Here is an 18,173-nt window from a genome sequence, read left to right as displayed (position 1 = left end):
TTTATTTTTAATTTTTAAAGACTTTGGTTAACATGTTGCGTATAGATCAGAACAAGGCTGAAGGCTGGGGGAGGCAATTGGAAAGGAGAGACTGAGGTCCTGGTAAGGATGAGGCACAGGTTAGGTGAAAGAGGAAAGGCCAGCTGAATGGAATTGTTTCCCCTTTGAAGTATGATATCTGCCTCTTGCCCTGGGCCTTGTAAATAAAGGAGAAAGTAGCCAGAATGGCCGAGTCTTACTTCCCTGCCCAGCAGTCTGCCAGAAACAGGCTTTTGGCTCTAGGACTGCCTCTGAAAACTCTGACCCGGGCACTGGGGCACGCTAATTTTCACTGCAGTATTTACTTAGAGACGAGAAGGAAAGGCCTTGGGTTTGGCTTGGCAGGGGGAGCACCCTGTGTTCCAGGACTTCTGTTTGGATTGGCCAGTGGCTGTCTGGCTGGCCTGGGTACCTACCCAACTGTGGCAAGTTTGCTTACGCTGGAGGATGTCTCAAATTTACAAGACTCAGATCCTAGGCCCAAGCAGGCTTTTTGGGCCTGGGCCACGGGTCTGGGCAGTTTTTCCCTTGAGAGGCTAAAGAAAGAAGACCTCAGGCTCATGATGTAGTCGGGCAGCAAGTAGCTAGTGCTCTGGGCACATGCTCATGGGAACCCTCAACATTTAGTTCTCCTTGGAAACAGGGACTTGGAGGTGAGAGGGGCATAGTTGAATTCCTTGGAGAGCAAAATGACGGCTTCCATGCTAGGTGCTTTCAGGACTGCCTTTTAGCATTTGAGGGTTTTAGCCCCTGCAGCCCTAAGCTGAAGAGAACTATTAGCTCAGCTGAACAGAAACGGGGCAGATTGTGGTAGAGGGTGTCTCTACCCTCTCTAATTAACCAAGGTTCTGATATAGCTTGATAAATGTGGACATCATAAGAAGAAATTAGACTTGGAATATCTGTTATTTTTCTCAAGTTGTTATCTACTGAGATTTAGAAGATATTTAGAGTGAGGGAGGTCTCCATAGTTCCTTTGGGCTCCTAAGGGAGGTCTTCAAAATCCTTGGAAGAAAGTTAACTTTCATACATTTGTCCTGAAGGTGTCACTTATGTTCAATATTTAGGAAGCCTAGTAGTTAATGTAACAAAACATAAGGGCACTGAGAAGCTAAAAGAACCTTATAGGAAAGTCAGCTTTGTATCTGTCAGAGGACATGTGTTTGTTAAGGGGAAAAAGTGTGAGCTGTAGTTTTCTTGGAGGAGTAAAATTACTTGTGATTTTTTTTTTTTTTTTTTTAGAAAGTTTTTTTTTTTTTTTTTGTAGAGACAGAGTCTCACTTTATGGCCCTCAGTAGAGTGCCGTGGCCTCACACAGCTCACAGCAACCTCCAACTCCTGGGCTTAAGTGATTCTCTTGCCTCAGCCTCCCGAGTAGCTGGGACTACAGGTGCCCGCCACAACGCCCGGCTGTTTTTTGGTTGCAGTTTGGCTGGGGCCGGGTTTGAACCCGCCACCCTTGGTATATGGGGCCGGTGCCTTACTGACTGAGCCACAGGCGCTGCCCTTACTTGTGATTTTTTAATTCTCTTTAAATTTGTCTATATTTTCTTTTTCTTCCCCCTTAATGAGCATATCACTTGTGCAGTTTTCCTTAAAAATAATAAAAGAGCTTTTAAAATTTTACAGCAATAGTAATGTGTTCACTGTAAGATGAACAATACTAAGATATGTAAAGGTAAAGTTGTTAATCTGTACCTTGCTGCGAAGAGACTATAGTAATAGCTTTAGTATCCAAGCGCGCGCGGGCACACACACACACACACACCAGTTTGGTTGGGTTTTAAGTTGCCTCATTCCCATCACTTCACATGCCACCTGGATTTTTTTTTTTTTGCTATGAAACATTCTTGCCATCACTTGTACATATTTAACTTACAGTTTTGATCGTGGCATAATATTTCATAGAGTGGATACACTACGGTTTATTGCCCCTTTATGGGGGAGTCAGGTTATTTCTAGTTTTGCTGCCGTAAATACTGCTGCATAGCATACATGTTCATATAACTTTGCATTAGTGCTTTTTTTCTTCTGAAAAGCCAAAAGGAAATGTGTTTTAAATGTTCTTTTTGTTGTTGTTGTTGTTGTTGCAGTTTTTGGCCGGGGCTGGGTTTGAACCTGCCACCTCCAGCATATGGGGCCGGCGCCCTACTCCTCTGAGCCACAGGAGCAGCCCATGTTCTAATGTTCTTTTTGTTGTTTTAATTTCGTTGGAGATAGAATCTTGCTACGTTGCCCAAGCTGGTCTCAAACTCCTAGGCTCAAGGAATCCTCCCATCTCAGCCTCCCAAGTAGCTGGACTTAATAGGCATGAGCCACTTTACCTAACTCTTAATAGCTATTTTCAAACTGCATTCCAAAAAGACTGGCAACTTTCACGTTTTAGTTTTTTCAAATTCAGTAAAATGTTTTCAGAGAACCTTGAACTGGGAACCGAGAACCCTGTGTCCAGTTCTAGCTCTGCTGTGTGAAGTTGGGCAAATAATGTACTTACATATGACCTGCGATGGGGAGGGGCAATTCGAGAAGTCTGCCAGACACAAGGGTTTTATGGTTAGTTACTGCAGGTTTGCAGTCTTAAAGAATTATATCCTTTTTTCCTTCATATTACTTCTCAGAGGAATGTGGGAACCTGGAAAGGCTGTGCATCTCTGAAGAAGACAAACATTGCTGGACAGACCCTGGTCTTATCTGTTCTTTTTACTTCTGAGCCCAGAGTTGGAATCTCGGTTGTATGGGCCAAGACCTGAGGTGTTTAAGGTCCTATATTTTGTCCTATATAATCCATGCTTTTTTGCCCACATTTTTGAGGGAAAAATAAGGTGTGTAAATAAGGTAGTATGGCTTGGGAGTGGGGAAGCCCAGCAGGCCTCTGGGGGCTGCCTGCTCTCCCTCCTAGGTGTACTGGGCACAAGCGGTTCCAGTTTAGGAGGATCTGGGATCTAGTAGGAGCAGGCCAGAGCAGCCTCTGCTGAGTGCCATGGTGAAAGTGGTAGTGGTGGTGAGGGGGGTGTTGGCTGGGCAAGAGCCAAGGCCTGAAGCCCAGCTGTATGTAGGAGACCAGGAATCCCATGCAGGCTCCAGGGATCCACCTGGCTGCCCACAGGCTGAGCAGCCTCAGAAGCTCCCACCCCACCAGCCACACTCCTGGCCATCTTGGCCACGGCCACGAATGTGGCAGGGAAGACAAGGGCTTCCGGCGGGGAGAGAGTAGGGCCAGTCTTCAAAGAATGGGCAGCTATAGGAGGGCTATGCAATCTGCACATTTACCAGGGGAGCATTAGTCCTCCCTACATGTGTCTTTCCTGGGTAAGAGCTGGCCACTTTCTTGAGAGGGATTTTCCTAAAGTTTGGGCCAAAAACATGAATATATGTTGTGCATGAGAGTGCATTATACATGGCAAAATATGATATTTCTCAGAGATTTCTAGAATTCTGCATCAAATTCCCCTTGCGGCTACTTAACTAGAACTTTAGGCAAACTCAGCTAAGCTGAGTCCTTTGGAAGGAGCAGTTGGGACACTAAAGTTGCTGCTAATCATCCACCTGTCCTCAAACCTGCCCCCAGGTGTGCCGGCATGTGAAGAATGGGGACATTCTCCTGCTGAACCGACAGCCCACTCTGCACAGACCCTCCATCCAAGCCCACCGTGCTCGCATCTTGCCTGAAGAGAAAGTCCTACGGCTCCACTATGCTAACTGCAAGGCCTATAATGCAGACTTTGATGGAGATGAGATGAATGCCCACTTCCCCCAGAGTGAGCTGGGCCGGGCCGAGGCCTTTGTCCTGGCCTGTACCGATCAACAGTACCTTGTTCCCAAGGTAGGTCTGGCCTTGAGGCTATTCACGGTCATCATCACCATGACTTTGCACTTTGAACTGATCCTTGTCAGCTCTTGGGGTCAGTGGGCAGCTCTAGGGCAGGAGGATACGTGGCAGAAGTTCCTAATATCTTCTAGGTGGGGTCTGTATCCTGCTAGTTGCTTAGAGGCAAAGAAATGCTACATCTCAAAATATATGCCAGGAGAGAAATTGTAACGACTATCCCAAAAAGCCAAGTTTAATAGCTGCGTAGTGTCTTGTCTTCCTGGCTTATGTTTGGATTCTATAACTTATTAGCCCCTGGCAAGCATTAGCATCCCAACTTCGATGGTCCTCACAGTCCACAGATGACTTTCATCCTTTGAGTTCTGACACGCATGAGTTTAAAGAGGCAGCATAATCCCAAGGGCATAGATGAGAATCCCCTGCAGTCCATGAAGGCTCTCCTCTCCTCTTTGAACTCCTTCCTTGTCTTTCCAGGGTTGGTCCTCCCGGGCAGCTCTATGTAGTCAGGGCTGTCCATAGGGACATATAAGAAGGATTGAACTTTGACTCGTGGCCAGGAGTGGCAGGGGCCCAAGTCATCTTGTGCTCATGAGAAGGATAGAGCTAGGAAACAGGCAGACTGTGGGGAAAGGATAGAGTATATTCCAGTCCTCTCTTACCCCTCACCACCCACTTAAAGATCTTTTAAATTATAAGCTATTTGCATCACAGTGATTCACAGTTGAGCATCATTCATTTGGATTGTGCTAGAGCACGCGTCCTCAAACTTTTTAAACAGGGGGCCAACTCATTGTCCCTCAGACCATTGGAGGGCCGGACTATAGTTTAAAAAAAAAACAAACTATGAACAAATTCCTGTGTACATTGCACATATCTTATTTTGAAGTAAAAAACAAAACGGGAACAAATACAATTCACACCACCTCATGTGGCCCGCGGGCCGCAGTTTGAGGACCCCTGTGCTAGAGTATAAAAGGGCAAGTGGTAATAATAATATAAACCATAGCTACCATTTCTCAAATACTTTTTTCAGTGCCAGATACTATGCAAAGCACTTTGGAGGCTTCCTATGTCACTTTCCCCACAGTTTTTACAGGTAGACACTGTTATGTCCACATTTTACAATTGAAGAATTGATGTAACTTGCCTAAGGACACCCAGCTGAGAAGTAGGAGGAAGGACTAGGGGCTCCCAGATCTTCCTGGGGTTGTTCTGCAGCAGAGATGGAGACCGCATTGCCCATGAAGTGCCAGGGGCTGCTCAGAGATGTCTAGCATCAATTAGCATGCTCTACTTGTTGGAACGCCTCTGCCCTCATCAGCCGTTTGCCCCCCCTTCTTCCTCCTCACTTCCAGCATCAGGCAGATGGCCAGGAGCCCAGTGTCCCAGCCCCTTTGCCCACCAGACATACCACTGTGGCTTCATGTGGGTTCAACTTTTTTTGAGTTGACCTTTCCTTTCTCTGCTCACCTAAGTAAGCTGTTTGTTAGTGAGGGACTAAATGTTAGAAGAAGAGGTGAAGGGCCCACTTTGATCACAAGTTTACAGATTTGAAAATTTCCCTTTTTGTGCTTTTTACTTACTAATAACAGCAGTGGCTAGGTAGCAGTCAAAGCCAACATTTGGTGAACAGAGCCTGGGCCTCGGGCACTGCTATAAGTAGTTTGCAAACCTTTTCTTATAGAGCCCTCACAGCAGCCTCATGGGGTAGGTGTGATTTTCAGCTGAGGAAACACCTAGTGAGTAACCTTGTCAGCCAGCAGTGAGGCCAAGTCTCAAGCCCAGCACCTTTGGTCTTCCGGGCTCATATACTCGGCTGCATGTGTTCTGAGCCCTACTCTCTGGACTGTGCTGGCTCTCTGATTCTCTGAAGCCAAGTCATATTTCACCAAAGGGGACACTACCAAAGAGAAGCAAATGGTTTTTGCTAGCTGAGTGACCTGTAAGTGTTAGCTACATGAGGAATTGAGCACTCTGAAGTTCCAAGACCAAAGACCTTGAATGTTATGTACATGATTTTGATGACTAAGGGCCAAAGCCAAAGAAGGACTCAAGCTTGCTCACATTGTGTCCTACAATGGGCTGGCTTATTTAAATCCAAATGGGCCTCGTCACAGGCTCATGCCTATGAGTTTTGCGTCCAGCTTACACTCAACAGAGATAGGAGAATACAGGTTCTTACTTAATTATTAAGTAATTAAGGTTTAAGTAATTAAGGTTTTATTAAGGTTTTTACTTAATTATTTTTAAGTAAAAAAAACTCGTGGGGACTTGTACATTTTAAATCAGTTTCTCTTTTTAGAGATAAAGAGCTTTTGATTCTTGATAAATTTTTAGTCCTTAGTATAAATGCTGGGAAGTAGAATCTTTGTATTTGCTAATGGTTATAAAAATAAAATATGGTTTTGGTGGCAAAATCCTAAGAGAATAAGAGTTAATTTGGTTAAACTTGGAAAGCCAGGCTGGGCACGGTGGCTCCCACCTGTAATCCTAGCACTGTGGGAGTCCAAGGCAGGTGGGTTGCTTGAGCTCACAAGTTTGAGACCAGACTGAGCAAGAGCGAGACCCTGTCTCTACTAAAAATAGAAAAACTGAAGGAAGAGAATCACTTGAGCCCAAGAGTTTGAGGTTGCTGTGAGCTATTATGATTCCATGGCACTCTACCAGGGCGACAGCTTGAGACTCTGTCTCAAAAAAAAAAAAAAAAAGAAAAGAAAAAAGGAAAGGAAAAAAACTAAGAAAGCAAATTTGGGGGGATCACTTTTCTTAATGTATCGTTATTTCCATTTGTTTCCATTTCTCTTTGTTCATTCTTCCATTTCTTCTCTATTTCTAGGTTCTATTCCCTAACTAACTATAATAACCAGATTATACATTTTATTGTTGGTTTTATGTACTTAGTAGAGTTTTGTGTTGTCTTTTTACTTAAAATAGGAGTTGAATGGGACGCTGGCTATTTCTTTTCCCAAAACATAGTTAAACTTTTCATGTACGTGTTTCTTTGGGGATTAATTCTTTCTTCTCTTTGTTATATTTATGGAGGGCCCATGCTTTGTGGAAAGTTTTTAGACGAGGCTTGAGACACAGTTTCCTGACTTACTTAGTCAGCTAGACTATTCAAGTCACAGAATACCCTATTCTCAAAGCATCCTGACCAAAGACATTAATTGTAATATCATGTTGCTGTGCTATTAAGTGGAATAGTATAGCTGACAATTTTCTGGGGTTTTGATTCAAAGATGTTCTTTCTGATCCTAAATGTGACTTAGAAAATTCAGAATTATAAATAGACCTTCAGTAGTTGCTTTAATCAGCACTCCTTCCTAGAATTTGTTATTATTGCATTGAAAGCAATTTAGTCATTAAAGTAATTTTCTAGTCATGGAAAATCTGGATAGAGTGAGGAAGAGGCACTGAACATATTACATAACTTGTAATTATGTTCTTTAAATGAAGAAAACAAAAGGAAAAATCTGTATCTCCCCTAAAGACTGGGATGGGTGAGTCAAATGCATAATACTGGTTTGAGTTTCTCCGCTAAACAAAATAAGACCATCTATGGACTGAAATGTACAATGTAATTTTTTTTAAGCATTAATAAGTCAAAGCTGTCATGAGAAAGGCTGTGTTCTCCACCTGCCCTTGCTTTATATCTGTGCCACTTTTGCAGCCCAGCTGTAATAGTTGTGCCTTTCTTTACATAGAGCCCATCACCATTTGACAGGAATCCTCTTTGACTTTGGAATTAGTACATGTGGTTAAATTCTTGGCATTTCTCCATGGCTGCATTTGTGAGTTCCCTCATCCTTAGTTATGAAACATGGACCGTGCAATTAACTAGTATTTATTGTAACAAATAATTAAATGATTATTTCTCTTCATTCTTGGAGAAGTATGAATCCTATGTATTCAACTTTGATATGAGGACAATTATTGACAATTAATGACACGGTGGGGCATGGGGAAAGGGGAGACCAGACAGAGAAGGAGGGAGGGGGTGTGGGTAAGGAAAAAAAGAAAAGAAAAGAAAATAGTGACTAATTCTCACATAAATTGGATTTAATTTTGACCAAAGTACATTACTTAAACATTAATTTTTAATTCAACTTGTTAATATGTTATTTAGGATATTGCATCCTCATTTATAAGTGAAATATGTTTGTAATTTCCCCTTTATAATAATATATTTTCTCTGATTTTAATATCAGGTGTATCCAGATTAAGTAGAATGATTTTGAAGTATTGCTTCTTTTTCTATTGTCTATAAGATTTGGCACAATCTGTTTTTTGAAATTATTTTTTACTTTTATTTATAAATATTAGTTGTCTATTTTTTGAGACTTTGGGAAAAAAAATAATAAGTTAACTGATGACTCCATACTGAACCTCAGAGTCAAAGCATTCCATAATAGACATACTCTTATCTGACAATGTGAATGTCACTTTCTTTGCATTATTATTATTGCTTAATAGTTTGATGCAGTAATCATCTGATTTCTTTTCTGAATATATTGTCATTTGTTCTTTATAGGGTTTTTGTTTCTAGTCCTTGTCTTAAACATTGTTATTGTTATTAAATTTTAAGCCTCTTTAATTCTATGAAGGCAAAAGTGGAAACCTAATAAACACATGTATATGTAAAAATAATAATAATAATAATTAAATGATTACAATCTTTAGATCCAAAGCATAGGTTTTCTCAAATTCCTATAAACATTGGAAAGTTTGTAAAAACGACATCTTCAAGAACACCAGTGAGCATAACTGCTTTTACGTTAGTGCATCTTCTGTTGCCAGGAATACAGACCCAACTGATGCGATTTAGGAGCTATTCTGAATGGCTATGAAGTGTCAAATGAAATCAATGTGCTCACCAAATCTTAGGCTTTTTATAAAAGCCTTTGTTTTGGCATCAGGTAGATAACATCCTTTATTAAGAGGCCTACATTGAACCACATGCTGTATTATGAAGAGCTCCTAATAAGGGACATTGTTTCCTTGTATGGTATGTGCATTGAGGGCCTCTCAATGCCTCTGTCTAGGAACTGTGAGTGAACCCCTCCCTCCCTAAACTGGCCCATTCCAGGTTACTGCTCAAGTAAACTCAGGCCCCAACTATAATACTGCTCCTCAGACCATTCCTGACCAGCACCACCCCTACATCTATATTGTGATCCATCCTGTTATTTTTCTTCGTGGCATTTAAAACACTCCATGATAATGTATTTATCCAGTCATTTGTTTACCATCTAGCTCTTCCTTATGAAGGACTATGTCTGTTTTGTCCACTAGAACAGGCCAGACGTCTACCAGGCCTACAGGAGGCTCTCAATAAATATTGTTGAATGGATGATTGATTTATAGGAGAAGCAGGCCAGAAATGTGTGAAAAATATTAAGGCATAAAACCAAAGTATAAAAACAAGAACACAACTAACAGCAGCCAGACCAAATTTAGGCATAAATGCCAAAACTTTGGTGAAGTAACTAGAACCAGATGGGATTAAGCACAGAAGGCTTGGGGAACTGGATGAGTCTGAAGTAGTTTTAACATAGGACAGTGGGCAAGTGGCAAAAGTGGAGGCCAGTGGTAAGCCCTGGTCACATGCTTTGGGAGACAGTTTGTTGCCAACAAGTGCATAGTGAGGACATGGACAGGACAGGACAGATATATGGAGGACTGATGCTAGAAGGTAGCTTCCAAGCAGATGATTTAGAATTTGAGTTTGTCTTAAAATTTATCTTCAGTCTTTTCTTGTCTGTTGGTTTATAGGATGGCCAGCCCTTGGCAGGATTGATCCAGGATCACATGGTTTCAGGTACAAGCATGACTACACGGGGTTGTTTTTTCACCCGGGAACAATATATGGAACTGGTGTACCGAGGACTCACGGACAAAGTGGGGCGTGTGAAACTCTTTCCTCCTGCCATCCTGAAACCCTTTCCACTGTGGACAGGAAAGCAGGTAACTGGGAGAAAATACTGAGTATATATAACAAAAGGAAACAGACCACTTGTATGAAGCGTTTCATTTCCTGGAGAGCCCATGTCAGAGACAAAGAAATAGGTAATGAAGCAATGGTCTAAATTTCCTTTCCCTTACTTTGAGGTTCCTGATTCTGGGTAGTATCTTAGGGAGTATCTACTGAAAGTAGGCAGCATAGTTTCTGTCCCTAGTTTCTAACTTCAACTTGGTGTCATCATACCAAGTACAGTGGTTCTAAGCAGTGGTGCTAGTAGTAATAGTAGTAGTAATATTTGTTGGGAAATACAGAGCTCTTTACTGGGTGCATTAAATACCTACATAGTCCAATTTAACTCCCACAGCTATCATGCAGTGCCAAGACCATCATTATCTCCTAAAGGGAGATAAAATTAACATGCCCAGGGTTATTGCAGGCAGAACTGGGGCGGACTTTTCAACTCCCAAAGCATCATACCGTAATTCTCTCAAAGTAACCAAATGAGTATATGTGGTGATCAAATAATGAAATACAGTAAAATATGTCCTTCTACCATTGGCTGAGCCTTGTCAAGTTCAGCTTTGAGGGACAACTTCTAGTTGGTTATGTGATCTTGGCTCTGTGGGTCTCCGTTCCTCATCCATGAAAAGGGGGGGGTTCAAGTTGATAATCTCTACAGGTTTCATTTGTGAAGCCAACCTTGTATTGCTGGGATAAACCTTCGTTGGTCACGATGTAGTACCTGTTTTGTACATTATTTGAATTCAACTTGCTAAAATTTTATTTAGAATATTTTTACATACGTGTTCATCAGGGATATTGATCTGTAGTTTTCTTGTACAGGCAATACACACGTTATGAATGAGATAACAGAACAGAACGTAGGTTTGTTCTTAAGCCGAATTGTGTGTAAATTGGAACAGGTACCTTTTACCTATTACCTGTTATAGCCTCCATTTGTATGAATAGCCTCCATTCATGTTAGGTGTACGTGCAAGTTGTACATAAGTCAGATGTTTGTAAGTCAGATTGCCTGTGATATCTTTGGTTTTGGTGTCAGGATAATGCTGGCCTCACAGAATGACATGAGAGGTTTTTCCTCATTGCTTTCTGTAAGAGTTTGTGTAAATAATACTGATATTATCTTTTCCTTAAATGTTTGGTAGAATTCACTAGTGAAGACATCTAGGCCTCGAGTTTCTTCATGGGAAGGTTTAGACTGAAATTTCTATTTCTTTAATAAGCATAGAGCCAGTCCAGTATCTATTTATTCTTGAAGAAGCTATGGTAGGTTGTGTTTTTCAGTCTGCCTAGAAGTTTATCAGTTTTATTGTTCTCAATAAGCAATTGATCAAAGAACCAGCTTTTTGTTGACTTTATTGTTTTTCTATTTTCTGTTTTATTGATAGCACTCTGATATTTATTATTTCCTTTCATCTGCTTACTTGGGATTTAATACGTTCTTTTTCTACTTAAAGTTGAAGCTGAAGTTATTAATTTGACGTACTTTTTCTTTAACATTGGCCTTTTATATATAAATTCCCCCTGAAATTCTACCTAAGTGGCATCCTACATGTTATATGTTTTCATTTTCATCACTTCAGAAAACTTGCTAATTTCTCTTTTGATTTTTTTTTTTGACCCATAAGTTATTTAGAAATACATTACTTAGTTTCCAAATATTTATAGAGATTTTTCACATATCTTGGTTACTGATTTTCACTTTAATTCCATTATGGCCGGAGACCATATTTGGATTCTTTTTTTTTTTTTGGCTGGGACAGGGTTTGAACCCGCCACCTCCGGCATATGGGACTGGCACCCTACTCCTTGAGCCACAGGCGCTGCCCTATATTTGGATTCTTTTAAAATCCTTTATATTAAATCAAATTTGAAAATAGGCCCGTGTGTTGCTTCTGTCACAGGTGGGATTTTTTAATGTTTCTTGAAAGGCTGCTAAAGGATATGTTTTTGCAAATAGGTGAAAAGGGCAAGAGTGACTACAGTGCACAAGAATTTGCTAATGGGTCATTCTGGTTCTGCAGAAAAAAAACATGTTTACAATTAGGAGATAAGGAACTTAGCTTAGGAAGTTTATTTCTAGCATCCCAGAAAATGAAGTCTTAGACATTTCATACAGCCCCTTGAGTCTTGAGTGCTTTTCTTTCCTTGTGCAAATCAAAAGTCTGGCATCATTTGTTGAAAGAGCATGCAAAGAAAGAGAATTTTGGCTGGGCACAGTGGCTTACAACTGTAATCCTAGTGCTCTGGGAGGCCAAGGGGAGATGGTCACTTGAGCCCACGAGTTCCACACCAACCTGAGCAAGAGCAAGAACCCATCTCTACTAAAAATAGAAAAATTAGCCAGATGTGTTGGTATGCATCTATAGTCCTATCTACTTGGGAGGCTCAGGCAGAAGGATTCCTTGAATCCAGGAGTTTGAGGTTGCTCTGACTAAGCTAACACCATAGCACTCTAGCCTGGGCAGCAGAGTGAGACTCTGTCTCCAAAAAAAAAAAAGTATTTGCCTACTGTTGCAAATCTGTAGCATATAGCTCGATGAATGTTCCTGAAATAAATGTGAACTATCACTCAGATTAGAAAGTATAATCTCCTGTAGTCTCTCCTAGTTTCTTCCCCTCCCCAAAGGTAATACTGACATGGCTTCCAGCATCACTGGTAAGTTTTGTGTTCTCTTGAACTTTATATAAATGGAATCATACAGTAAATAATACCTTTGTGTGTTACCCATGTTGTTGAAATAGCAGTAGTTTATTCACTGTCGTTGCTCTAAAATATTACATTATATGAACACATCATCATACTTACCCAGTTTACTATTTATGGACATTTGTGTTGTCTTTAGTTTTCTTCATTTGGCTATTACAAGTAGGGCTACTGTGAACATTCTTGTATGTTTCTTTTGTTGATTATATATACATTTCAATTGGTAAATACCAAGACATGAAATTGCTAGGTTATAAGATAAATGTTCAACTTTAATAGATATCTTAATAAGATAGTTTAACAGTTTTCCAAAATGCTTGTAGTAATATGCACTTCCACCAGCAGGGCATGAGAGTTTTGATTGCTCCTTACTTTAGCAGAACTTGATATTATTGTAGGGCTTTTCACCTTTCTTATTCATTAATTAATTTTAGCCATTCAAATGTGCAGTGGTATCTTACTGTTTTGGGGTTTTTTTCTTTGTTTGTTTGAGACAGAGCCTCACTCTGTCACCCTGGTAGAGCGCTGTGGCGTCATAGCTCACAGCAACCTAAAAGCTCTTGGGTTCAAGTGATCTTTTTACCTCAGCCTCCCCAGTAGTTAGGACTACAGGTGCCAGCCACAACACCCGGCCATTTTTTTTTTTTTTTTGTAGAGACAGAGTCTCACTTTACTGCCCTTGATAGAGTGCCGTGGCGTCACACGGCTCACAGCAACCTCCAGCTCTTGGGCTTACATGATTCTCTTGCCTCAGCCTCCTGAGCAGCTGGGACTACAGGCGCCCGCCACAACGCCCGGCTATTTTTTTGTTGCAGTTTGGCCGGGGCTGGGCTTGAACCCGCCACCCTCGGCATATGGGACCGGCACCCTACTCACTGAGTCACAGGCGCCTCCCACACCCGGCCATTTTTAAAGACAGGGTCTCAGGCTGGTCTTCAACTAAGTTTTAAAAATGTATTTAGGCAGCTCGGCGCCCGTAGCTCAGTGAGTAGGGCACCAGCCACATGTACTTAGGCTGGGGGGTTTGAGCCCGGCCTGGGCGTGCTAAACAACAATGACAACACCAACCAAAAAATAGCAGGGCATTGTAGTGGGCACCTCTAGTCCCAGCTACTCGAGAGGCTGAGGCAAGAGAATCACTTAAGCCCAAGAGTTTGAGGTTGCTGTGAGCTTTGATGCCATGGCACTCCACCGAGGGCAACACATTGAGATGCTGTCTCAAAAAAAAAAAAAAAGTATTTAGGCATAAGTCCATTGTCAGATATGTGTATTGCAAATACCTTCTACTTGATGGCTAATCTTCCCACCCTTTTTCCTAATGCAGTTTTCTAATGATCAGTTCTTATTTTAATGTGATACAATACCCTAATCTTTGCCTTTTTAAAATTATTAATATTTTTTATTAAATCATAACTTTGTACATTGATGCATTGATGGGGTTCAGTGGTGCTTTGATATACAATGCGAAATGCTTACATTGAACTAAGTAACACATCCATCACAATTACACTCATTTCTTAATAGTTTTAAATGTACCATTGCATCATGCACCTTAGGTGAGGTCCCCCCCAAATACCCTCCCTCCTCCCATAGCCCCCTCCCCTTCCCTCTCTCTCCTCTTCCCTCCTACTTTCTGGACTCTAGTTATGTTTTGCCATCCATATGAATGTATAGGCGATTATATATTGATTTCATAGTAGTATTGAGTATATTGAATACTTGTTTTTCCATCCTTGAGATACTTGACTAAGAAGAATATGTTCCAGCTCCATCCAGCTAAACATGAAAGATGTAAAGTCTCCATCTTTTTATGGCTACATAGTATTCCATGGTGTACATATACCACAATTTGTTGATCCATTCATGGGTCGATGGGCACATGGGCTGTTTCATGTCTTGGCAATGATGAATTGGGCTGCAATAAACATTCTGGTGCAAATGTCTTTGTTGTAAAATAATTTTGGATCATCTGGGTATATACCTAGTAGAGGAATTGCAAGATTGAATGGTAGTCTACTTTTAGTTCTACTTTTAGTTTGGAATGTTCTCCAAACTTCTTTCCAAAAAGGTCGTATTAGCTTGCATTCTCACCAGCAGTGTAGAAGTGTTCCCTTCTCTCTGGATCCACACCAACATCTGTAGTTTTGTGATGTGGGCTAATCTTACTGGAGTTAGATGATATCTCAAAGTGGTTTTGATTTGCATTTCTCTGATGATTAAGGATAATGAGATTTTTTCATGTGTTTGTAGGCCATGTGCCTGTCTTCAATCAGAGAAGTTTTTGTTCAAGTCTCTTGCCCACATAAAACTGGGGTTATTTGTTCTTTTCTTATTGATTAGTTTGAGTTCTCTGTAGATTCTAGTTATCAGACCTTTGTCAGAAGCATAACCTGCAAAAATCTCCCATTCTGAAGGTTGTCTGTTTGCTTTACTTACTGTGCTCTTGGCTGTGCAAAAGCTTTTTAGTTTGATCAGATCCCAGTAATGTATTTTTGATGTTGCTTCAATTGCCTGGGGGTGGGGGAGGTCTCCTCATAAAATATTCTCCCAGGCCAATTTCCCTGCATTCTCTTCTAGTGTTTTTATAGTTTCATGTCTTAAATTTAAATCTTTTATCCAGTGAGAATCAATTTTTTGTTAATGGTGAAAGGTGAAGGTCCAATTTCAGTCTTCAACAGGTCATCCGCCAGTTCACCCAGCACCATTTGTTAAATAGGGAGTCTTTCCCCCACTGAATATTTTTGATAGGCTTGTCCATGATCAAATGACGGTAAGTCCCTTCTATGTCTATTTTCTTAGGTGTTCTGATCATGAAAGGATGCTGGTTATTATCAAAGGCTTTTTCTGCATCAATTGAAAGAATCATACGGTCTTCGTTTTTTATTTTATTGATGTGATGTATTATATTTATAGATTTGCGTATGTTGAACCAACCCTGTAACCCTGGAATAAAACCAACTTGCTCAAGGTGTATAATTTTTTTGATGTGTTGTTGAATTCTGTTTGCTAAGATCTTATTGAATATTTTTGCATTGATATTCATTAATGATATTATTCTATAATTTTCTTCCTTTGTTGGATCCTTTCCTGGTTGGTGATACTTGCTTCATAGTATGTGTTGGGAAGTATTCCTTCTTTTTCTATGCTTTGGAAAAGGCTGTGTAATATAGGTACTAGTTCCTCTTGAAAGGTTTGAAGAGGATGTGAAGCCATCTGGTCCCTGACTTCTCTTTTGGGGAGATTTTGTATTGTTGATGTTATTTCAATGATTGATACAGGTCTATTCAAGAATCCTCAATTCTTTGTGGTTGAGTTTAGGAAGGTGATGTGCTTCTAGGTATTGGTCCATATCCTTCAGATTTTCATATTTCTGGGAATAGAGATTCTTGTAATCTTCAAAGATTATTGAGGACTTTTTGAATTTCTGAGGTGTCTGTTATTATTTCTCCTTTATCATTTCTGATAGGCGATATTAGAGATTTTACTTTTTTGTTTCTGGTTAGATTGGCCAAAGGTTTATCAATTTTATTAATCTTTTTAAAAACCAACTTTTTGTTTTGTTGATCTTCTGAATGCTTCTTTTGTTTTCAATTTCATTTAATTCTGCCCTAATTTTGGTTATTTCTTTCCTTCTGCTGGGTTTGGGGTTGGAATGTTCTTCCTTTTCCAGTTGCTTGAGATAATCCATTAAGTTATTGGCTTACCCTCATTCTATTTTCTTGATGAAGGCTTCCCGTGCTATAAATTTTCCTCTTAGGACTGCCTTTGCAGTATCCCACAGGTTTTGATAATTTGCATCTTTATTATTATTTTGTGCCAAAAATTTGGTGGCTTCCTTCTTCATCTCCTCTTTGACCCAGCTATCTTTTAGCCTAAGATTAGTTTCCATGACTTTGTTTGAGTATGAAGATTCCTGTTGCTGTGGAGTTCAACTTTTATTCCATGGTGGTCCAAGAAGATACAAGGAATAATTTCTAATCTTTTAAATTTGCTGAGGTTAGACTTGGATATGTCCTAGGTTAGTCCTAGGATATGATCTATTTTGGAGGATGATCTGTGTGACTGATGAGTAGAATGTATGTTCAGTTTTATTAGGATGAAATGTTCTGCAGAAGTCTGTAAAGTCCATTTGTTCTAGGGTTAGGTTTAAGTCTTATATTTCTTTGTTTAGTTTCTTCTCGGAGGATCTGTCCTAAACTGTCAAAGGAGTGTTAAAATCTACAACTATTGGGCAGTGCCTGTGGCTCATTGGGTAGGATGCCAGCCTCATATACCAAGGGTGGCAGGTTCAAACCCAGCCACGGCCAAACTGCAACAAAAAATTAGCCAGGCATTGTGGCAGGTGCCTATTGTCCCAGCTACTTGGGAGGCTGAGGCAAGAGAATCGCCTAAGCCCAGGAGTTAGAGGTTTCTGTCAGCTTTGTGACGCCACAGTTCTCTACCAAGAGCTATAAAGTGAGACTCTGTCTCTACAAAAAAAACAAATCTCCAACTATTATAGTGCAGGAAGATAATCAAGTTGTTCATATCCATTAGGGTTTGCTTTATAAAGTGAGCATTCTAGTAGGGTGCATAAATGTTAATTATTGAAATCTCTTCATATTGGGTGTTCCCTTGACAAATATGTAGTGACCATTCTTAGCTTTCTTTATCTTTGTTGTTTTAAAGCCAATTATATCTGCACTAAAATTGCAACCCCTGCTTTTTTCTGGTTTCCATTTGCCTGTATTATAGAAGTCCATCCCTTCACCCTAAGTCTATTTTTATCCTTTAAGGTTAGATGAGATTTTTGTATACAGCAGCTATCTGATCTGAGTTTATGTATCCAGTCAGCCAGCCTGTGCCTCTTTAGAGGGCAATTTAAACCATTCACATTAATTGAGAGAGTTGATAAGCCTGGTTGTGTTTGGGATGTCATGATTTTTAGATGTCCATTTTTAATCCTTTCACCACTGTGGAAGTTGGGTTTTGTTCAAAAATTTCTGAGTGAGTTTACTTTGGAGGTAGAGCATTGTGCTGGTCATTGTGGAAGATGGGTCTTAGAATATCCTGGAGAGCTGGTTTAGTTATGGCAAATTTTTTCAACATGTGTATGGCATTAAAGTATTTGATTTCTCCATCACAAATGAAACTCAGTTTAGTTGGATACAGGATCCTGGGCTGGAAATTGTTTTGTTTTAGGAGATTGAAGGTTGATGACCATTCTCTTCTGGCTTGAAACGTTTCAACTGAGAGATCTGCAGTCATTTTGATATTTCTCCATTTGTAGGTGATGCTTTTCTTACTTCTGGCTGCTTGCAGAATTTTCTCCTTCGTCTTAACTTTGGTAAAGTTAATCACAATGTGTCTAGGAGATGCTTTATTTGGATTGAGGCTTGCTGGGGTTCTGAAACTGTCTGCTATCTGAAGTTCTCTATCTCTTGCAGTGTTTGGGAAATTCTCCTCCAAAATCTCTTGGAGTAGAGCATCTGTACCTTTAGGACCATCCTCTTGGGAATTCCTATAAGACTAATGTTTGATTTTTTGAAATGATGCCACAACTCTCTCAGGGAATGATCAGTTTTTGCTCTCCATTTGTCTGCCTATTTGAGCATTTGGGAACATTCAAAAGCTTT

General features: G+C 40.3%; 1 protein-coding gene across 1 annotated transcript in view; it reads left to right on the top strand.

Annotated features, from left to right (window-relative positions):
* Positions 1 to 18,173, top strand: part of POLR1A (RNA polymerase I subunit A) — an 84,744-nt gene that overhangs the window by 32,746 nt on the left and 33,825 nt on the right. The window contains exons 14-15 of the mRNA XM_053587762.1: positions 3,608 to 3,862; positions 9,641 to 9,832. Coding sequence (XP_053443737.1) covers positions 3,608 to 3,862; positions 9,641 to 9,832 — 447 coding nt within the window. The remainder of the gene's footprint in view (positions 1 to 3,607; positions 3,863 to 9,640; positions 9,833 to 18,173) is intronic.

The sequence above is a fragment of the Nycticebus coucang genome, chromosome 4 (assembly GCF_027406575.1).
Source record: "Nycticebus coucang isolate mNycCou1 chromosome 4, mNycCou1.pri, whole genome shotgun sequence".
Taxonomy (NCBI): domain Eukaryota; kingdom Metazoa; phylum Chordata; class Mammalia; order Primates; family Lorisidae; genus Nycticebus; species Nycticebus coucang.
Note: the sequence above shows the minus strand (reverse complement) of the source record. Positions and strands in the feature narration are given on the sequence as shown.